Source organism: Paramisgurnus dabryanus, chromosome 6 (assembly GCF_030506205.2).
Source record: "Paramisgurnus dabryanus chromosome 6, PD_genome_1.1, whole genome shotgun sequence".
In the NCBI taxonomy this organism is placed as follows: Eukaryota; Metazoa; Chordata; class Actinopteri; order Cypriniformes; family Cobitidae; genus Paramisgurnus; species Paramisgurnus dabryanus.
The window spans coordinates 35104940-35128968 of NC_133342.1; the positions used below are offsets into that span (position 1 = coordinate 35104940).

General features: G+C 38.1%; 1 protein-coding gene across 4 annotated transcripts in view; it reads left to right on the plus strand.

The window, feature by feature from the left end:
- The window catches only part of myo9b (myosin IXb), a 62666-nt gene that overhangs the window by 23310 nt on the left and 15327 nt on the right, over positions 1-24029 (plus strand). For 2 of the 4 annotated variants that reach the window (XM_065276987.2, XM_065276990.1), the window contains exons 7-26: positions 1495-1618; positions 2143-2232; positions 2405-2521; positions 3918-4052; positions 5833-5954; positions 7963-8104; positions 8217-8412; positions 8490-8565; positions 8651-8743; positions 8962-9069; positions 9227-9266; positions 14495-14617; positions 14827-14907; positions 14998-15108; positions 15363-15485; positions 15584-15733; positions 18562-18686; positions 18771-19268; positions 21970-22057; positions 22259-22456. In XM_065276987.2, coding sequence (XP_065133059.1) covers positions 1495-1618; positions 2143-2232; positions 2405-2521; positions 3918-4052; positions 5833-5954; positions 7963-8104; positions 8217-8412; positions 8490-8565; positions 8651-8743; positions 8962-9069; positions 9227-9266; positions 14495-14617; positions 14827-14907; positions 14998-15108; positions 15363-15485; positions 15584-15733; positions 18562-18686; positions 18771-19268; positions 21970-22057; positions 22259-22456 — 2740 coding nt within the window. The remainder of the gene's footprint in view (positions 1-1494; positions 1619-2142; positions 2233-2404; positions 2522-3917; positions 4053-5832; positions 5955-7962; positions 8105-8216; positions 8413-8489; positions 8566-8650; positions 8744-8961; positions 9070-9226; positions 9267-14494; positions 14618-14826; positions 14908-14997; positions 15109-15362; positions 15486-15583; positions 15734-18561; positions 18687-18770; positions 19269-21969; positions 22058-22258; positions 22457-24029) is intronic. The other 2 variants (XM_065276989.1, XM_065276988.1) reach the window with 2 other exon arrangements.

The following is a 24029-nucleotide window of genomic DNA, read 5'->3' on the forward strand; positions in this document are numbered from 1 at the left end:
GTACTTATAATGATAATATATGTGACCCTGTTTGTGAAATCCAAGCTAAAGTCTCGTAATCTAGGAGCAACAAAGTTTGATTTCAATCTTTGACATGGCCTTTCTCAGTCAATGTTAATTAGATATCAAGATTAGATAAGATGCGTACATGACTTCCTTGTAAACAAATAAATAATTTTGGACATGATGAAATGCCATCACGTTACCTTATACGGGAGCCAAAATGGTTAAACTTCTGAGTGTTATTGTTTCTTGCATGTCCTGTGATGAAACACGCATTTGACATCTAGTCACGAGACACGCAAGAACCGTAGGATTCAATGTTATTGACATTCTTTATTGACGTGCGCAGTACTCGCGGAAATCACTTTCACCTTCAATGCCATTAACTAATATTGCATATTTCCTGCAATAAAAACTTTTGCAATTGTTTATATGCCATTGCATGTGTAAATATGCTGTTATTGTTGCATTTACAGCGGCTATAAACAGCAGATGTCTTGTGTCCTTTGCGTAATTCTAAACAGTGAATCTAGTTGGTGTAACTTTAATATCTTACCTTTTTGCTTACTCAATGCACATGTAGTAGAATAAAACGTATTGCAAAAGCATTGAATATCTGAAGTAATTTTATGTACCTTAGCAATGACTTTCTTCGCAGTATCATCTGTCTTTTCATGCAGACGTGCACTTGAAGTTCAAATAGATTTGATTGGTTTATGGTTCATCCCAATGATATCATTCATTGTATCTTTATCTGATAGTTGTTGAACTTCACTATTCTCTTTAATATAAAATGATTTTTAAAACTATATTTTTATAGTTAGCATTATAATGTAGGGATGCTTAACGATTAATCGCGATTAATCGATAGCAGAATAAAAGTTTTTGTGTACATCATATATGTGTGTGAACTGTGTATAATAATTATGTATATATAAATATGCACACATGCATGTATAATTATAAGAAAAAAATATATTTATATATTAGGTATTTATATTTATATATAATATAAATTATAAATAAATATACAAATGTATATACACATGTAAACATTTCTTAAATATATACATGCATGTGTGTGCATTTATTTATACAAAGTTATTATATACAGTTCACACATATATATGATGTAAACAAAAACTTTTATTCTGCTATCGATTAATCGCGATTAATCGTTAAGCATCCCTATTATAATGTGAACATCCCTATACACGACGCGTATCATTATGGGCTGTTTCAAGAGCGGTGGTGTTTCTTTAAATGTTCGGGTTAAAGAAGAATAGTATCCAGTAATTGCTTGTTAAATATGCAAAATGTGTCAAATATGCTCAGTGGCATTGCGTAAGCAGCGCAAAATAAAAGCGCCTACCAAATGAATAAATGTAAACGTAAATGCATGTAGGCAACACTCAACTTTAAGATAATTTTTAAATGGTGTGGGGATACCATGTTATCATTATACATGGATTTATTTTTTGTCTGTTTCAGGATATTTTCTGTGCTGTCAGCCATTCTGTACCTGGGGAATGTGACATACAAGCAGAATGAAGATGGCCCGGGGCTGAAAGTAGGGCCAGATCATGTGCTTTCAGCTCTTTCTCAACTTCTCAAGGTACCAGACGATACTCAACAGTTCTGCCAAATCACTTTTGACTCTTAAGCTGATTAACAGCATTTTTCTGTAGATTTGTTGTGCTGCATTGGAAACAGAAACTCGTAAAAAGTGCTAGAAGGTTCTTCTTTCCCAGACTTTCACAGACTTTTTAGGTTGATTTTCTCCAAAATGTAGTGGCTCTAAATTGCTATAAAAATTTTGCTTTGTTTGTTTGAGCGATTCATCTGACCTTTTGTTTGTCTGGCCAATGAAAGACAGGGAATGTTCATGAAATCGGGTTAAATATATGTATTACTTTTTGCAGTTTCTTTAGTGACACAGGTGGAACCGAAACTACTTTACAGAGTAAACTTTGAAACAATAATACAATACACTGGAAATTTCTCATTATAAATAAGTAATTTAAAGCATTGCATTGTCTGGGACGGTTTATAAGAAGCTTGTTGTCTTTCCCAAATAAAATGTTCAGTCTTGCCTTTCAAAACATTTTATTTATATGTAGAGTTGTCGTGTATTCACAGGTTAAAGTGGAGCTGCTTGTGGAAGCATTGACAAAAAGAAAAGCAATGACAGCTAATGACACGCTAATCCTGCCTTACAGCCTCAATGAGGTGTGTGTGCACCACATTTGCATGCCACGTAGTGTTATTTGTTTATTTGCACATCACATGCATCATCTGACATGCTTATCTTGTGAACAAGCCCCTTAAAACATGTTGGTTTTCTGTGCACATCATTTCTCTTTCTATATTTCTGTGAACTTCCTCAAACTCTTGTCTTTAGGCTATCACTGCCAGAGACTCCATGGCCAAATCTCTGTACAGTGCCCTGTTTGACTGGATTGTCTTGCGAATCAATCACGCTCTACTCAACAAGAGAGATCTGGAGGAGTCTGTCCCGGTACGATCAGCTGATCAGTCATTTACAGCAAAATCTGTCAAAAAGTTGATACATTTTCACCGTATCCATACTGAATAGTTCAAATGTCTATGCAAATATATATTTGTAAGTCAGGTAATGCAAATGTTTATAAATTAAACTACAGTAAGTTAGTTGAGAAATGCACATACATACATATATATAAATATATATATAAATATATATATATATATATATATATATATATATTATATATATATATATATATATATATATATATATATATATATATATATATATATATATATATATATATATACACGTACATACATACATACATACGTACGTACGTGCATACATACATACATACGTACATAAATACGTACATACATACATATGTACATACATACATAAATACGTACATACATACATATAAATATACATATATACATCTATGCATGTACACATACAAATACACGTACACACGAACATATAATATATATATATATATATATATATATATATATATATATATATATATATATGTGTACGTACGTACGTACGTACGTACGTACGTACATACATACGTACATACATACGTGCATACATACATACATACGTACATAAATACGTACATACATACATATGTACATACATACATAAATACGTACATACATACATATAAATATACATATATACATCTATGCATGTACACATACAAATACACGTACACACGAACATATAATATATATATATATATATATATATATATATATATATATATATATATGTGTACGTACGTACGTACGTACGTACGTACGTACGTACGTACGTACATACATACGTACATACATACGTGCATACATACATACATACGTACATAAATACGTACATACATACATATGTACATACATACATAAATACGTACATACATACATATAAATATACATATATACATCTATGCATGTACACATACAAATACACGTACACACGAACATATATATATATATATATATATATATATATATATACGTACATACATACATACATACGTACATACATACGTGCATACATACATACATACGTACATAAATACGTACATACATACATATGTACATACATACATAAATACGTACATACATACATATAAATATACATATATACATCTATGCATGTACACATACAAATACACGTACACACGAACATATACATATATATGTATGTATGTATGTATTTATACATGTACACATACACATACACACGTATATATACACACGTATATATATACACACACACGCACACATATATATAAATACATATATATAAATATGTATAGTGTAGGTACGTGGGGTTTGGGAGCCACTAGATATAAAGCAACTCCTGTTATGTCATATTTTATGTTTCTGTCTCATCACAGTGCCTGTCCATTGGTGTCCTGGACATATTTGGATTTGAAGATTTCAAGATAAACAGCTTTGAACAGTTCTGCATCAATTACGCTAATGAACAGCTACAGTATTACTGCAACCAACGCATTTTTACACTTGAGCAAGTGAGTTATGATTTGGGACGTGTGCTATGCTGTGTTGCTGTGTCTAAAATCATAAACCGTAGCAGTATGTGTGGGTGTATTCATACTGCATCCGCCATGTTTTTATATTCATGTGACTTGTATGTCCTTTGATCTATGGCTGGGTTTACACTTGGCATAAACATGCGACCTGTATCCGAATGTTGTCCACATACGCATTGAAAAGACAAGTGTAAACGCGTTTGTGTTCGGAACGTTATCCGATCTGTGTGTTATCGAATCTCAGTTTAATGTAAACCCAATCCAGCCATCGTATCTGCATTAACAAGGTCAACGTCACACAAAACCCCACCCACTATCATCTCTTCTCACTGACAGCTGTCAAAAATAAAGGACGTTAAGTCATGAAGCGCAGATGAGAGACGCAGATTTGTGGAGCAATGTTAGCTAAGCTTGAAAGTCTCTTGAAATAAATCGAAATACAAAAGCATTTTAACACTGCTGACTGTATTTAAGTTATTCAGGCATATGTTTAATATGTTCCAACTATTCATGGAGATATTTAATATTTAATGGCAGAATTTAATTAATGTTTGAGTTTCCATGGCGACATATCAAGGTCATTACGTGAATGTTTCGCTGCTTTCTGGTCAGTCGACTGTTCTCATTCAACACATCTTAAGTTACTTGAAAACACGTACAAACCATGATAGCATTAACCAAATACATTTATGCAAAGTAAGTTACTTAGAAATGTGTTTGTAAATTACATTACTTCACTTCTTACGCACTATGAACAGGAAATTTAGGAAATTGTTAGCTTTTTTATTTAAATCATATTAAAATTACCAGGAAACATAACTAACAACAGTTTATGGTTGATATAGAAATATATGAATAAACAAATAAGCTACAGAACAAAAACATATAAGTTCAGTCAGAGCCAAAAGCCCGTTATTAAGGCAGATGTTGGGATGGTCATCCTAATGTTTCACACAAATTTTGTTATTTATGAAAGCATTGCGGGTGAAAGTCAAGTTTAGATAAAGTTACACCGGCTGAAACATTCATCCGCGATGCGAACCCTGCAGACAAACAAAGATAAAATCTTTAAAGCTAAAAATATAAAGCTTAAAATGTGAACATAACGTCATTCTCAGTAACACTGTACAATACGGGATTGCAGTTACCGTGACAACCATAAATCATGTGACTAAAGACAGCTGTAGCCATCTGTGTTTGACAGCTATTTATCCAGCGCGTCTCCCCAAACGGGATCCGTTCACACATCCGGATACAGAAGCCACTTTGATGTAAAAAAATGTAAACGCGCTGTGTCCTGATAAACTGATTATCCAATCTGCGTGATCAGATCACCGAGATCGCATGTTAATGCAAAGTGTAAACCCAGCCAAAGATGTAATCAGAACCACAGCAACCATAATTTACAAATGCGTAAATTTACTTTAGAGGGTGTAAATGTCTTTGTATCCAAATCACTTAAAGAGACGTCAGGTTCATAGATTTATGGGATTTTTATATTCACTTTTTGAATTTGGCGGCTACTCTGCTTGTGTGGCCTCATGGGATATTAAAGTGGCCATCGAGTACACGCTAAAAAATTGAGCCAGAAGTATACAGAATACTATGAATTTGGACATACTACTCGCCTAGCATACTGATTTTTACCTACTGTGTAAGTAGGCGATTTCAAATGCAGCGTATGTCTACTCTGATTGATTGTGCTGAATGAGGGCATCTATGCACACCTGGACTCATGGAGTCATGCATTGTATTTTAGGCGGAGTACATGTCTGAGGGCATCACATGGCACACTGTTGACTATCCTGACAACATTGGCTGCATTAGTCTCTTCAGCAAGAAACCCACAGGACTCTTTTATCTGCTGGATGAGGAGAGCAAGTAAGTTCGGGATGTATTTTTATACGCTGTCCGTCTACATCAGGGATGGGGAACCCTGGGTCCTGGAGGGCCACTGTCCTGGAAAGTTTAGTTTCAACCCTAATAAAACACACCTGAAAAATCTAATCAAAGTCTTCAGGATTACTTGGAAATGAAATACAGGTGTGTTTGAATAGGGTTTGAACTAAACTCTCCAGGACCTAGGATTCCCCACCCCTGGTCTACATCGATTGTGGGGAAAAGTTTTTCATTAGGTTGTGTTTTTCCACGGGAATGACCTTGATGTAGCCAAAACTGCACTAAAAAAATCTAAATACAAATTTTGAGCATGTCTATTTATGCAATAAAGTATGTATGTCACTAATAATAAAATGGCAAACTATCTTGTGTGTTGGACACATTGTGACCATTTGTGCATAATTGTATTACCAACCTACTTGTCAAATACTGTTTACAAGACATAAAATTGTATTGTTACTTTCTTTTTAGATTGATGTATTAAAATGTATGCATATTTAAAGAAATTGAAGGAAAACTTTCAGACACTTTTAGTGATGCCAGAGTTACACAATATTTAATATTTATATTTTAAAGGGCACATATAATGGCCATTTTTACAAGATAATATACAGTAAAAAGTAATGTAAGTCTCAGGTGTGTCTAGAATGTGTCTGTGAAGATTCAGCTCAAAATACCTCGCAAATAATTTTTTATAGCATATCCAAAATGCCCCCTATTTGGGTGGGAGCAAAAAAGCGCTATTTTGGGGGCGTTTTTTTTTCAACCTGTTGTTCCTGCTTTTATGAAATATTTCGCCCGCCCCAACCCGTGCCTCAACACTGTATCTATTTTTACAACCCGCACCTGCGACCATTAAAATAGACATACTAGGCATTTGTAATGTAAATTAAAAGAGGCTTTATTTCATCCTAAAAGTGCTTGGAAACAGCCATTAGATTACATCGCCCTGTAAACTGGCAACAACATACGCGCGAATGAACCATTGAAACCAGCATGGTCATATTAATATAGAAATAGGATAATGATAAATTTTCAACATTTACAAAGCATTGTATTGTCTATTCACAAATTCCCTACCTTAAATTCTCCCGCAGATCGTCTTTCATCTTTTTTCTCTGTTTGTTTTGTTGTTGTGGCTGGCAGCAGGAGCTATTTGGCGCTTCCGTGAAATGATAGGTTTGGGGATATCAAGTTACGTTGCGCAAGTTAACCTTATCAAAGACCGTAATAAAATATAAAAATATATATTCCCAAATATTTAATATATATGCTACATACCTGTTTTTTATTTTGTTTTTAATGACCCGCCCGCATTGAAGTTAAAATTTCTTTACGAGACGACCTGCTCATCACTAGTGTGTACCTTTTAAGTCCTTTACCAACAGACAGTGAGCACTTTTGGTTAAACAGATCAGGGGCCTGTACCATGAAAATGGTTAAACAAACTCAGGGTTACAGGATTTGTTTTAAGTTGACAAAACCAAGCCAATGTGATCAGGCCTTGTTGGTACAAGCTATTTTCATGGTACCCAAAACCCAGGATTTGCACAATTTAATCCTAAACTTACCTGGCTAACCAACTAAACCGGCTTCATGGTATAGGCTCCTGATCGCTGCGAATGCAGTCTGTGACAATAGTATCTTTAGTCGCGTTAGCACTACAGTGTGCTAACAAACACATTTAGAAAAGCTTTTGGGTAAAGTTAACCAGTCAGTCAGTGGATATGGGTGGGGCTTCATCAGTGTGACATCACATTAACAAGAGAATCAAAACAGAATGTCTAACGAGACTGCTCTGGTATAATGGGTATTAATAGGAAGGAGAGGGGTTTTTTTTCAGTGTAGGATGGTTGTGTTCAATCCACCAGAAATCCTCCATCATCCTTTTTTTCAGCAGATAAAATAAGCTATAAATTCCAGCACACTAATTTTACACTTAAAGGCTGTTTATCTGTTGTGAACATTTTCTGTGTTATGCCCTCTGTAGTTTTCCTCAAGCCACAGATAGCACTCTACTGGAGAAGTTTAAACAACAGCACCAGGAAAACCCATTCTTCGTCCAGACCCCGGTGCGCGAGCCTGCCTTTGTGATTCTGCATTTCGCTGGCAAGGTCAAATACCAAATAAAGGTAAAAGACAAACCCCAGAACAGAAATTATACCCATTTGCACGAACAGTCCCAATAAAGAAATTAGGCATTTGCGGTTGGAAATCCGTATTTGAGATGTTACTGCTCTACAGGACTTCAGAGAGAAGAACACGGACCACATGAGGCCGGATATCGTTGCCTTGCTGCGTAGCAGTGAGTGCAGTTACCTGAGGCAGCTGATCGGTACCGATCCAGTGGCTGTGTTCAGATGGGGCATACTCAGGGCCACCATACGCACTTTGGCCGTGTTTAATGAGGCCGGACGACGCTGGGCACGAAAAAATCCAGGTAATGATTGATATTAACTCTTAATGTTCACAGAAGTAGACGTGCAGCTATTAATGATTGTTTTTTTTTAATATCAGATCAGATCAAGCGCTACACCAGACGTTCACTTGGACAAATAAGAAGAACCAGCACAGCGGTAGAGACGCTGAAGACGTAAGTCAAATGGGTCGGTTCGAGAATCGTTTAAATGTAATTCGTACCAAATAAGACTTTTAATTGCTTATCATGATTTCAACAGCCAAAAATCTGTGATTGAGTTTTCATTCGATCGCTCTGAAGAAGGTCCACTTGAAGCGTTTGAGGACATTTTCACTTCATTTGAAAATAAGAAGTAAGCTAAGCTGTACCGTCGACCCGTAGCTCGGAGGTCTTTGTGCTGCATAATTTGTGCCTTTGGGTTCTTCTTGATTTGATGATTTTTTTTCCTGTGAATTAACATGAGGTTCTTTCTCTGTGATTGGGTGATTGATTCATTTTAGCTGTGTTCTTCATAATGTTATTGTATACATCTCTCCACACTTTTCTACATTTGGTGTTGGGTTGAATCAGGGAATTGCATGCCAAAGTCATCCACACCATTCAGCAATCTGGTGGTGAAGTTCCTCACAAGCTGCGTCTGTCCACAATTTCTTTGAGGAAGTCTCGTCTCTTCTGTCAGTGAGTGTTCTGTCACCAGCTGTGTGTGGCTGCATCACTACTTTCTGTTTCACTTTGTGCTTGTTATCTGTAAATCAACAATTGAAGCTAACAGGCTATTTTTTATTTTGCAAATAAATGTGTCCAGCCTCCTAACTTTTATCTTACCAATGTTTAGGAAGAACAGGCCAAACAAACACAAGCAACTAATTCCTAAGGTAAATATAAGCATCATGTTGTTTCAGGAGGGCATGCCAATGCAAACATTGTTACCATTGCTCAGATTTGGTTTAAACACATTTTCATGCAGTTTACATTTGCATATATGCTCTTATCCAAAGTGACTTCAAGCCTTTAAGGTACATTTTATCAGTATATGTGATACATCGGGACTGAACCAATAATCTTCAGGCTGCTCTACAAAGCATTGCAACCTACAGGAGCAGTTTAGTGCTGTAGACCTGAACCAACACCTAAGACAGCAGTCTGCTAGCTATCGCTTGGAACAGCTTGGGAACCCCATAATACTGTGCTGGAATAGAAATCTGCTAACAACCACTTTGAACACCTTAGGATCTGCATAGCATCATGCTTGAAACCACTTGGAAACCACTTGCCAAGTGCTAACAACTCTTCTAAAAATCTAAGGAACCACATAGCAACATGTATGCAACCATTCGGAACACCATGGGAACTACATAGGCTGCGTCCAAAGAGGTAGCATTCCAAGGCAGGAAGGTATCAAGGCATGTCTGAATCCAATGTTAGGTTTACTTCCTGACTCTTGAGATGTTGTCCCACAATTCTATGCGTGTGCGCGCATGGATAATGTGATTGGTCAAGCCTGATTGAGTTCGAAAAATTAAATGGCGGCCAAGAAAGCAGCTGGAGCACACATTTATTGTAAATAAATGTATATTTTAACTTTTTACACCTTTTGCATTTCTAGCGAGAAATTAGTATTATAGTTTTGAAATATGTGATTAGTTATCACAAAGGCGCTCTCTGTTTATATTTCAAACACGCTGCCTTTGAAGTGTGTCTTAAAGGGTTTCTCTGAGCTGCCTTCATGCCTCTGAAGTCATTGCCTCATGTGGCAGTGAGACAACAAGTCAGCTGCCTAAGTTTTCGGACACAGCCATAGTGTTGTGCTAGCATAGCAATGTGCCAACGACCACTCTGAACACCTTAGAAACCCCTTAGCAATGTGTTAACAACATGCTAACAACCCCTTTAAAAACTTCTCATGAAAGTTACCACATAGCAGCAGATTTGCAACCGTTTTAAACACCTTGGGAACTGCATAGCAGCGTGTTAACAACCACTTGGAACACCTTAGGAACTGCATAGCAATGTGCTAGCAACTGTTCGAACTGCCTTAGGGACCACGTTGCAACATGCAAACAACATCTTTGAAAACCTATAGAACCACATAGCAGCAGGTTAGCAACCACTCGGAACACCTTGAGAACCGCATAGCATTGTGCTAGCATAGCAATGTGCTAACAACCCCTTTGAACACTTTAGGAACTGCATAGCAATGTGCTAGTTACGCTCGAAACACTTAGGAACCATGTTGCAACATGCTAACAACACCTTTGAAAACCTATGGAACCACATAGCAGCAGGTTAGCAACAACTCGGAACACCTTGAGAATAGCATTGTGTTAACATAGCAATGTGCTAACAACCACTCTGAACACCTTAGGAACTGCATAGCAACGTGCTAGCAACTGTCGAAACACCTTAGGAACCACGTTGCAACATGCTAACAACACCTCTGAAAATCTATGGAACCACATAGCAGCAGGTTAGCAACAACTCGGAAACACATTGAGAACCGCATAGCATTGTGCTAGCATAGCAATGTCCTAACAACCACTCTAAACACCTTAGGAACCCCATATGATTGTGCTAGCAACTGCTCTGAGCACAATAGGCACTTTGTTGCAACACGTTAACAACCCCTCTAAAAACCTAAAGTACCACATAGCAGCAGATTTGCAATCGTTCTGAACACCTTGAGAACCGCATAGCCTATCAATGTGTAAACAACCACTCTGAACACCTTAGGAACCCCATAGTATTGTGCTAGCATAGAAATCTGTTAATAACCACTTGGAACACCTTAGGAACTAAATAGCAATGTGCTAGCAACTGTTCGAAACACCTTAGGAACCTTGTTGCAACATGCTAACAACACGTCTGAAAACCTATGAAACCACATAGCAGCAGGTTAGCAACCACTCTGAACACCTTGAGAACCGCATAGCATTGTGTTAGAATAGCAATGTGCTAACAACCATTCTGAACACTATAGGAACCCCATAGTATTGTGCTAGCAACTGCTCTGAGTACGTTGGGCACTTCGTTGCAACATGTTAACAACCCCTCTAAAATCCTAAGTTACCACATAGCAGCAGATTTGCAACCGTTTTAAACAGCTTGGGAACTGCATAGCAGCTTGTTAACAAACACTTAAAACACCTTGGGAACCGCATAGTATTGTACTAGCATTGGTGTGTGCTAACAACCACTTTGAACAACGTAGGAACCTCATAGTATTGTGCTAGCATAGAAATCTGTTAACCACTTGGAACACCTTAGGAACTGCATAGCCACGTGCTAGCAACTGTTCAAAACACTTTAGGAACCACATTGCAGCATGCAAACAACCCCCCCTGAAAACATATGAAACCACATAGCAGCAGGTTAGCAACCACTCGGAACACCTTGAGAACCGCATAGCATTGTGCTAGCATAGCAATGTGCTAACAACCACTCTGAACACCTTAGAAACCGCATAGCAACGTGCTAGCAACTGTTCAAAACACTTAAGGAACCACATTGCAACATGCAAACAACACCCCTGAAAACCTATGGAACCACATAGCAGCAGGTTAGCAACCACTCGGAACACCTTGAGAACAGGATAGTATTGTGCTAGCATAGAAATCTGTTACCAGCCACTTGAAACACCTTAGGAACTGCATAGCAACGTGCTAGCAACGTTCGAAACACTGTAGGAACCATGTTGCAACATGCTAACAACACCTTTGAAAACCTATGGAACCACATAGCAACAGGTTAGCAACCACTCGGAACACCTTGAGAACCGCATAGCATTATGCTAGCATAGCAATGTGCTAACAACCACTCTGAACACCTTAGGAACTGCATAGCAACGTGCTAGCAACTGTTTGAAAACACCTTTAGAACCACATTGCAACATGTTAACAACCCCTCTAAAAACCTAAGGTACCACATAGCAGCAGATTTGCAATCGTTCTGAACACCTTGAGAACCGCATAGCCTATCAATGTGTAAACAACCATTTTGAACACCTTAGGAACTGCATAGCCACGTGCTAGCAACTGTTCAAAACACTTTAGGAACCACATTGCAGCATGCAAACAACCCCCCCTGAAAACATATGAAACCACATAGCAGCAGGTTAGCAACCACTCGGAACACCTTGAGAACCGCATAGCATTGTGCTAGCATAGCAATGTGCTAACAACCACTCTGAACACCTTAGAAACCGCATAGCAACGTGCTAGCAACTGTTCAAAAGACTTAAGGAACCACATTGCAACATGCAAACAACACCCCTGAAAACCTATGGAACCATATAGCAGCAGGTTAGCAACCACTCGGAACACCTTGAGAACCGCATAGCATTGTGCTAGCATAGCAATGTGCTAACAACCACTCTGAACACCTTAGAAACTGCATAGCAACGTGCTAGCAACTGTTCAAAACACTTAAGGAACCACATTGCAACATGCAAACAACACCCCTGAAAACCTATGGAACCACATAGCAACAGGTTAGCAACCACTCGGAACACCTTGAGAACCGCATAGCATTGTGCTAGCATAGCAATGTGCTAACAACCACTCTGAACACCTTAGAAACCGCATAGCAACGTGCTAGCAACTGTTCAAAACACTTAAGGAACCACATTGCAACATGCAAACAACACCCCTGAAAACCTATGGAACCACATAGCAGCAGGTTAGCAACCACTCGGAACACCTTGAGAATCGCATAGCATTGTGCTAGCATAGCAATGTGCTAACAACCACTCTGAACACCTTAGAAACCGCTAGCAACGTGCTAGCAACTGTTCAAAACACTTAAGGAACCACATTGCAACATCCAAACAACACCCCTGAAAACCTATGGAACCACATAGCAGCAGGTTAGCAACCACTCGGAACACCTTGAGAACAGGATAGTATTGTGCTAGCATAGAAATCTGTTACCAGCCACTTGGAACACCTTAGGAACTGCATAGCAACGTGCTAGCAACGTTCGAAACACTGTAGGAACCATGTTGCAACATGCTAACAACACCTTTGAAAACCTATGGAACCACATAGCAACAGGTTAGCAACCACTCAGAACACCTTGAGAACCGCATAGCATTGTGCTAGCATAGCAATGTGCTAACAACCACTCTGAACACCTTAGAAACCGCTAGCAACGTGCTAGCAACTGTTCAAAACACTTAAGGAACCACATTGCAACATCCAAACAACACCCCTGAAAACCTATGGAACCACATAGCAGCAGGTTAGCAACCACTCGGAACACCTTGAGAACAGGATAGTATTGTGCTAGCATAGAAATCTGTTACCAGCCACTTGGAACACCTTAGGAACTGCATAGCAACGTGCTAGCTACGTTCGAAACACTGTAGGAACCATGTTGCAACATGCTAACAACACCTTTGAAAACCTACTGTATGGAACCACATAGCAACAGGTTAGCAACCACTCGGAACACCTTGAGAACCGCATAGCATTGTGCTAGCATAGCAATGTGCTAACAACCACTCTGAACACCTTAGGAACTGCATAGCAACATGCTAGCAACTGTTCGAAAACACCTTTAGAACCACATTGCAACATGTTAACAACCCCTCTAAAAACATAAGGTACCACATAGCAGCAGATTTGCAATCGTTCTGAACACCTTGAGAACCGCATAGCCTATCAATGTGTAAACAACCATTTTGAACACCTTAGGAACCTCATAGTATTGTGTTAGCAACTGCTCTGAGCATGTTAGGCACTTCAGTGGAACATGTTAACAACCCCTCTGAAAACCTAGGGAACCACATAGCAGTGCGCTAGCAAACACTTGGAACACCTTGGGAACTGCATAGTATTGTACTAGCATAAGTGTGTGTTAACAACCACTTGTTAAACCCCTAAGCAACGTGCTAACAACCAATCAGAACACGTTAGGAAATCATTTAGCAACATGCTAATAATAATAACCAGTAAGAACACCCTAGGAACCAACATTGTCAATTACAAAGAAAGCCCTAACATTATGTCAGCCAACTATACACAAACAAGCACCATTCTCAGTATCATTTGTATATTTTAAAATGTGCTGTTGCCCTAAATGTTACTCTTTCTCACTTTCTGAGCAGAATCTCATAGATTCGCGATCTTTGAAGCTCATCATGGGCCTTACCCAGCACAATCGCGTGACCAGGTCCCTGCTTCACCTGCACACCAAGAAGAAACCTCCAAGCATCAGCGCCCAGTTCCAGGTTCAATATTATTTTCTTAAGTGTTGAAAACAAACGCTCACGCATCACTTGTTCCATCTCTGTGAGAAAGCCTTTTGTGGTAACTGTAAATGAGATAAAAGCTTGGAACCATATGCTGTGGGGAGTTTTTGATATGATTATAGGGGTTTAATGGACGCTGATGGACAAAACAATGAGTCACATGCTTTGATACAATTTATGATGTACAGGCATCTCTAAGCAAGCTGTTGGAAACGCTCAGGAAAGCAGAACCGTTCTTTGTTCGCTGCATCAGATCTAATGCTGATAAGGTATAGTGGATAGGTGTTATAGTTTATAATTGTTTTAATCTGTTGAAGGACAAGTGAATAATTTGGGATGTCTTTTTGGTCGGTTTGCAGAGGGAGATGCACTTTGATGATGCTCTGGTTCTGCAGCAGTTGAGGTACACAGGCATGTTACAAACAGTTCGGATACGGAGGTCTGGGTATGGAGCCAAATTCACCTTCAAGGTAATCAATTATTTGAAATGATTTGATTGAATAAAGTGAGCAATATTATAAAGTAATAATACAATTAATTTTGTATTTAGTGTATTATTATTTTTTATGACAATAAAAAGCATCTTGATTTCTAATCTTGCACGAAAATTAAAACAGCAATACACAATCCAACAGTCAAACATGTCTTTCTAGTAAATCTGCATTGTGAATGTCTTTTATTAGTTGATTTATAAGAAATGTATTGGTTTGTCCTGTACATGAAGGAGTTTATAGATCAGTTCAGAGTGCTGCTGCCAAAGGAAATATCATCACCTCAGGAGGAAATCGCTGCCCTGCTGAGGAAAATGGGATTACCAAGCTCCAGTTTTCAGATTGGCCGGACTAAGGTTTTTTTTCACTCTTTATTAAACAAGGACTCCCAACCCCAAATGTGTAATTCAGATGCAGTTTTCCATTAATAATAACAGTCTATCTGTCTGCACAGGTCTTCTTGAAAGAAACAGAGAGGCAAAAGCTCCAGGAAACGCTTCATAAGGAAGTGATGCAACGCATTATCATTCTGCAAAGGTGGTTTCGTGCTTGTTTGACAAGGAAGCACTACTTGCAAGATAGGAAAGGAATTATAACCATACAGGTAACTGATTTGGTTTGGTTAAAGTTGGTTGGGGACTTTCCCTTTGTCATGCAATCAAATGCAACCTTTTGTGAAAGGAAATCAACAGTGTGTTCCAGTTTAAAATGTAATTTGACTTAAGGATTTAATGCAGGTTTTTTTCGGTCAAATTTTATGATCAGAAGTTTAATTTAATATTGTAATATTGACTCCTCAAAATATAAAGAGCTCAGATGCAAAAACCCTCTTAAGTGCATCTGACATGTTTTTTTTGACATGATTAAGTATTTAATGAACTTATAATGCATGCCGAGAGCATTTGGTTAATATCATTGGGTCGCATTCACTAATAATTTTGTACGTTTTTCGTATTTATATGCACACTTGATCATCTCACAAAAACATTCCACCTAATTCACATGTGTGTACGCAGATGAGTTTGTTCTTATATTTGTTATTACGTTAGTGAATTTGGGGTGTTCTACATGAGCGGCACGAGGTTGGTAATTGGCATAAAACACGCCCAAACCAGCTGAATATAAGGGCTTTCCGCAGCGCAGCGCTGGTCCACAGAAAATTTTATAGCAGTTTGTCATAGAAGCAAAACAATTTATTATATTTATTATCGGTAAAGTTACGTTTTGCTTTGCATTTTTTATTTGGGAGGTTTTGCTGTCGCTGGGGAAAGTGTGTGTCCACTGGAGTAACATTAAAGAAGTATTGAATACGTAAACAAATATGACATTTAATTAATATGACAGCATCTGTATCTAAAATAAAACAGACAGGAGATCAAGTGATTGACGTTTGGACTTCTCATTACATTTACATGACGTTTACTTTAGGCATTAAGCAGACGCTTTCAAATAGAGATTTAAAAAGTGAGGAAGGAAAGCGTGAAGATTTCTCAAAAAATAAGTAAGCTATAATAATGTATAAGGGTGTCACGGTTTCGATTTTAAATGATTTTATGATTATGATTTTCGATTTTAAATCGAAATCGATCGAAATTAAGTCACAGCCTCGAACTTCGAATTAAAAAATGGGATCGTCGATGCTGCCACGCCCCCATGTCACGTCCGGTCGGCTTGCCAAGCGGGGAAAAACATCTCAGATATTTATATTTTAAACACGAGGGATGTATTGCTACAAATCCTTGAAATGCATATCATAAACAGGATTACTACCTTTTGATCTGCCTTTAGACAGAGCGCAGCTCTCTGCACGTGCGTGAGAGTGAGAGAGGCGCCAAGATGCAGCGGGTTATATTTTAAACAAAAGGGATAGTTTGCCTCAGCTTCCATGAAACGCATAAAACTGAACAAATACGTAAGGATTACTACTTTAGTTTATGTTTAGACTCCGGACAGATGCGAGAGCGTGTGTACGTGAGACAGAGAGAAGCGCAGCTGCTTATGACCCGCTGGTTTTATTTCAGATGCCAGTCCGCATTAAGATGACGTGCACATTAGAAGGAATCCTCTTTACAAGTTCTCTCGCATAAAGTGAAGCCCAAAAACCCCCATGTGAGGAAAAGCACGCAATGTGTATGTTAATGTGTAACTATAATAATAATAATAAATATTAATGGCATTTTAATTGTCATTTCTTGTCTTTCAAAAAAAAGTAAAAATCGAGAATTCAATCGAATCGTGACCTTAGAATGGAAAATGTAATCGAATCGAGGATTTGGAGAATCGTGACACCCCTAATAATGTATAATATAATGTATACAATAATAAAATAGATCATGTATAATAATATATAATACAGACAGAGCTGGGTAGATTACTTATGAATTGTAATCCGTTACTGATTATGAATTACATGACAAAATTTGTAGTCAGTAATATAATCTCTTAGATTACACATTGTTGCTAACGTAATCTGACTACTTTTGGATTACATTTAGATTACTTTTGACAACTTATTTGATTTCAAATATATAAAGAGCGGAAAATATATTTAATTCCATTTCACCAACACACTTAATTTTTAAAGTGCAATTTACGGACGGTTAATACTTCACAATACTGACACTTTTTTACTTTGCTATTAGTGTCAACTGATAGTAACACACTGATAAAACAAAATCACTCTTTATGAATTCAAAACATATTTACTTAATTTTAAGTAAATAAAAACAAAAACAGCTACATTGCAAAAAACAATATTGAATTTCACAAAATTCACTGCAACAACACTGCTAGGTCTAAAATTTCACCTTACAAATAAAAGTGGTGTTTCTTTAAACCGCAAGTTTCTTTAACATAGTGTCTATACATCCAAGTAAGTTTGATTTTGACATTGGTGGGGAAAAAAATAAAATCGTCTTCAGAGCCGCATTGTCACAAATGTTTATCGCTGTTTACTTGAACAATACCAAAATAGTCGCAATTTCGAGCCCTGTAAAATGGCTATAATAATGTATAATATACTGTATATATTATCAACAGTATAATTATAGCCTAGTATTTGATTATAGCGTACGTGATATTTGCATACATGTGGCATTATTTGTTCTTTCGTACATTTAGAAGACGTTTTGATACAGAGATTTGTTAAATCATTTGTTTGTGAAAACGTCCATCTCGCACACAAATTTGTGTGTACGCATGCTGACACACTTCACTAAAATTAAACATTTTTGTTCATTTTGTTTTTTAGTTTTACTTGGTTACTTGTAAATTTCTGTAAAGCTGTGTTGCAATAAAGCAAAATTGTGAAAATTGAACAAATTGAATCGAATTTTTATGCCAATCGCATGAATCCGATGCATTGCTTAGTTGGGAATCCCTGCATTAGCTCATATTAGATCTGAACAAATGTTTTACCCTCTTAACCCTCAGCGATCCTGGCGCAGTTTCCGGGACACGACCCGATGCAGGGCAGCTATTGTGATCCAGGCCGCGTGGCGAAAGTCCCAAGAGAGAGCCGACTATCTGAAGAGGAGAGAAACACTCAAAGGACAGACGTGCGTCCAAGTTAGAGTCATTACTGACACCTGAATATGTTTATTTGCTTTAGGATAAAACAGTGGTATTGCTCTTTATTTCAGATCTTCTAAAGAAATTGGCCATTTGAACAAGAAGGAAACGACCCAAGAGAAGACGAGAGAACCAGAACCAAGTCCCCAGAGAAGCAAGACTAAACCGCTGCCTCCATTGCCAGACGTAACCCGCACAACTAAAGGAGAGAAGGAACTGGTGCCGTCATTAAACACAGACACGAGGCCTAAGGTCACCATACAAATTAATTCTGACTGGGCAGAGCGACCCAACATCAACAATGAGGACCAGACGGGTCGACAGAACAGAGACAAGAGCGACAACAATAGTGATAGTCAAGGATCTCATCCCGGCCTCTCTCGGCCTGTCTCGCTTCCACTGAACGTGATCCAGAGTGGATCCAATTCTGTACAACTTCAGCGCCACAACAAGACAAACAGGTTAATAGAGAAGCCGGTCAAATGGAAGGAAATTAGCAGTGAAATACAGCTGGAGAAAATCGATTCTGAGATCATACGACTTCAGAATCAAAGGGCGATGGGATTACGGTAAGAGTTGGGTCTTTTCCCGATGTCTTTTGATAATTGTCTAAAATAAGGTGAAATTATTGGGATCTTTTCCTAAGCCTCGTAATGCTACGTTCACACCAGCCGCAGTATAGGCGTCAACTGCGAGTGATTTCAATGTTAAGTCAATGTGCAAACATGTTGACGCGCGTCTGGAGGTCTTGCGGCGCGAATGAGGCGTTTAGCCCGATGCGGTAGACGCGATTCCGCCTCATTCGCGCGTCTAGTTTGCGCAAATGCCGCGAAATGAGCGTTAATGCGGCAAACACGCGAGTTGGAAAATTTGAACTTTGGCTGAAAAATGCGCCACGGTAACCAATCAAGAGCTTGCTCTAGTAGTGACGTGATTACAGGAAGTGAGCAGAGTTGCAGAAACCCCTCCCATGACTCAAATTTCCGCGTGAATGTCTCTCTGACTAGAATTTCACGCGCGAAACTCAAACTGTTCAAGAGGCAAACTAGGCGCGGTAGACGTGATTTTGATGCCTCAGACGCGGCTGGTGTGAACCCACGGTAAGAGAGACTTTTAAAATTAAGGAATGGAATTAAGATTTGTTTAGTGGATGTATGAAGTCAAGTGTAGGTCATTTATTTAAATATAGGCGATGTCTAATGTTTGACAGCCTGTCTAGATATATTGTCTAGTTTTAACCAGTAACATGATGACATTTTACAATAAGGTTGTATTTGTTAACATTAGTAAATACATTAGATAACATGAACTAACAATGAACATATATATATATATATATATATATATATATATATATATATATATATATATATAAATTTTTTTTTTTTTTTTTTTCTTAATCTTTGGTAATGTTAGTTAATCTTTAGGTAATGTTATGTGCCAGTACAATTGTTCATGTTAGTTCATCGTGCATTAAAGGTATAGCGGAAGATTTTCACAAATGTTTGAAAAGAACCACCCTGCAAAAAATGCAATTGCGCAACACTCTATCTGCTTCCGAGAGGGAACACCTATTAAACATGTGCACAAGCCTAGTTCTTCTCATGCACGCTCTGTTCACAAGTTGCTGTCGGCAAAGCTCATACATTGAGATGTTTACCGTGTCTGCGCGGTTCGTGACTTGTGTCAGGGCTAACATCGCTTATCATAGTTTACATCAACTTTTACCAGCATTGATTTTAAATGGATTTCTCCAAAAAGCATGCCAAACTTTACCTGTCGAGTAGAAACTTCGCGTGGGAGACCCAACATGTGCATGTAGCACACGCCGCCGTGTGAATTGTTCTCCCAAAACAATCTGGTCTTGTTTCTTTCTTCAGAGGCCTTTCTCTTCTGGTCATACAATTCGTAAACACTTTTTCTCTTGCAAACCTCCGACATTTTGAAAAAACAAGGTGAGAACGGTGCGCTTCAATGAATTGCTGAAACCATAGCCCACCACACATATACACCTCAAAGTGCGCATTTGCAGAAAGCGAACCTAGGGACGAGCACATATGACAGCCTTACGTAAACATATCACCAGAATGATTGACAACTAGGATGACCAACAGTCTTGATGATCCACCCGGAAAAAGAAGATCCTCCGCAATTTTGATTTGAAAAATGCATAAGTAAATGCTACATGAACTAAGATTAATATACAAGGAGTTCAGATGCAAAACCCTTGTCTGACATGTTTTCTTGAAAATGAGCATTTTTATCAAGCTCTTTTGTTTAGGTTCAGTAATTTCACTTTTATGGCAATGACAAGGTTAATAGTCAGAATTTGACATGCCTTATTTTCCCAAATGTCACTTTAGTCATTAAAGGCAGGGTGCATGATCTCTGAAAGCCAATGTTGATATTTAAAATCACCTAACCAAACACGCCCCCACCCCAAAAGAATCCGGACCTTCTGTTGATCGACCTGCCCCACACATACGCGTTGACAACGATGTTGGTTAGTAGACACGCCCCTTCCTGCTGATTGGCTACAAGTGTGTTTTGGTACGCGGCCTGACTCCCTTTTCCAAAGTGTTTTTTTTTTTCAAAAATCATGCACCCTGCTTTTAAATTTGACTCTTTCGCTGCAAAACCCTCTAAGTGCGTGCGAGATTTGTTGGCAAAAACCAGCACCTCTAAAAAAATCCACTTCTTTGGACAAGACATGGTAAACATGTGTAAAATCACTAAGGATGCAACTTGAAACATTGCAAATGATGAATTAAATTAAAAAAAGTAGAAACTGAACCACATTTTAAGGGGTGCTGTAATCCATGTCACTGCCACATTCGGGTTGCATTCAGGTCCAATAGACACAAGTTTGAATGTGATACACGGTTGTTTTGTGCGGCCATTGTTTATTCAATTCATCTTTTGTGCACCCGTTGGGGGGTTAGCAGGTTATGCCAATGAAGCAGTATTTCTGAATGGCCTGAGGCCAGGATTAAGCATTTTTGAAGGTATTTGATGAACGTATAATACATGTCGAGTGCATTCTGTCAATATCATTATCATAGTTTTGATGGATTTTAATGACTTTTGCATCTGAGCTCCTTATATGTAACGTTTACTTTAATACTTTGTTTTATAATGCATTATATAATGCGCTTTCAAATGCCTTTAAAAGTGTGGCTTAAACGTGCAAATGCTTTTGATGCCACTGGAGTTTTGTTGCTTAAATGATCTTTTATATTATTTTTCCATACCTGTTTTATTAAATATTAGGAAAAGTGGCTTTTCCCAGTCCTTGGAAAATGTCTACAGAATGAGTTCTTCAGAGTCGGACAGCTCCACATCATCTTCCAGAAATGAGGTACCGTGTACAAAACCCAGCTGTGATCTGACCGCTTCATAAAATCACAAAACGACTCAAAAACAAGAGCACACATTTTTGTTCCCAGCAACAGTTACTTAATTCATTTAATTGTACAGATTTTGTGGTATCTATAGATAACTGGATCAACAGGTAAAGGTTGAACTCTCTTTATCACCTAAACCGGTTCACGTATCGTAGGTTAATGATCGGGGCCGTAAGCGTTTCAGACACAAGCGCAGGCTAGCACGTCCCCGCAGCGGACTGCATCTGGAGCAACAGGATCTAGATGACATGGAGTTCTGGAGTTTTCCCTTACCTCCCATAAGTCCCTCAACGCCCATGTCCAGCATGAGACTGGAGCCTTTGGTAAAAGACCAAGCCGGTCAAAATCACAAGGTCCGTAAGAGCTGCAGTAGTGGGCCTTGCTTTTGCACGTGGCAGTCAATCAGAATCAGCTTCAGATTGATTTCGACCGTTTCAAAGACCTCTCTTTGGAAACCGAGCTGATCCTGTTTTCAGATGTTTCTGACTGGAAGCTGGTTTCTGACCTTTTTTGTTTGCTAATTTATTGACACAGCACAACGTATGGGACATGCCGAGGCTGTCGCTAGTAAGGGTAATGTTTTCTGAATGTCGTAAATGTAGTAAAAAGAATAAAGTTGAGAGTCAGGCCACTGCAGTCAGTGGTCACAGGTCTGGTTTTAATGTTGGACACTATATAACTAAAACCATGGCTACCAATGCTTTTGATGTCTCTTCATTATATTACTAATGGAACTGTTTATGATTGTATAACTTGGGTCTAATTATCACGATCCTAATACTAGAATATAATTAATAACCATATACACATCCTGTTTTATAATAACAACATGGTAGTTTCTTAATACTTAATATTTTATAATACTCACTCACTCATTGGCTCCAGCCTTGAACAGCTGCAGTATCTGTTTTTGTGAGGTGTATTTCTTTTTTAAAACCACGTGATCTCACATTGGTAGATACTGTGGCTCTGAAAAGCTGTGCTATTTATTTTAAAGGGTTAGTTCACCCCCAAATGAAAATGTTGTCATTACTCGCCCTCATGCCTTTTCATACCTGTAAGACCTTTGTTCATCTTTGGAACGCATATTAAGTAGTGATGCACCGATGTATCGGCCGCCGATATTTATCGGCCGATTTTTGGTGAATTTGAAACCATCGGCATATCGACAATAGCACGAGAAAGGCCGATACCGATTGTTTATTAATTAACTGCATAAAAAAATCCATTATATGTAAAAAATTAGTTAATGTTGTTAATAAAATAAATGCTGAATAGCAAAAACCACCTTTGAAGGTTGTCATGCTGTCTTATTATATTTGTTTTAGCTTAATTTGTGCCTCTCTTATTATGTTGGTCAGTTGAATGTTAATTAGATCAAATCCATGTTCAGTAAAAATTATTTGATGCAGAAATAAACTAGCTAATAGACCAACTGTATAGTATTGTATAAAAGTGTTTAATATCGGTATCGGCATCGGTATCGGCCAGAATTTGTCTGTTTAAATCGGTATCGGCCCAAAAAAATCCTATCGGTGCATCCCTAATATTAAGTCATTTTTGATTTTATAAATACATGTTCATATTTCGCATGTGCATAAAACGTGACGCGGGGCGTGACACTGAAAAAACTAGTTGCACAACATACGCATTGCTCCCTATGTGAACGTGCTTGCCGTGCGTCTATATTTAAAATAACGTACTTACGCAATAGGATCGAAAAATGTGAACGTCACCTTTTTGAGCACAAAAAAATAATCTTGTCACTTTATGATAAAAGGATTGGACCACTGTAGTGACTATTTTAATGACGTCTTTACTGCCTTTCTGAGCCTTGAAAGTTGTCAGTTGCGTCGCTGTCTATGGGGCTCAGAAAGCTGTCAGATTTTATCGAAAATATATTTTTGATAATTTCATAAAAAATAT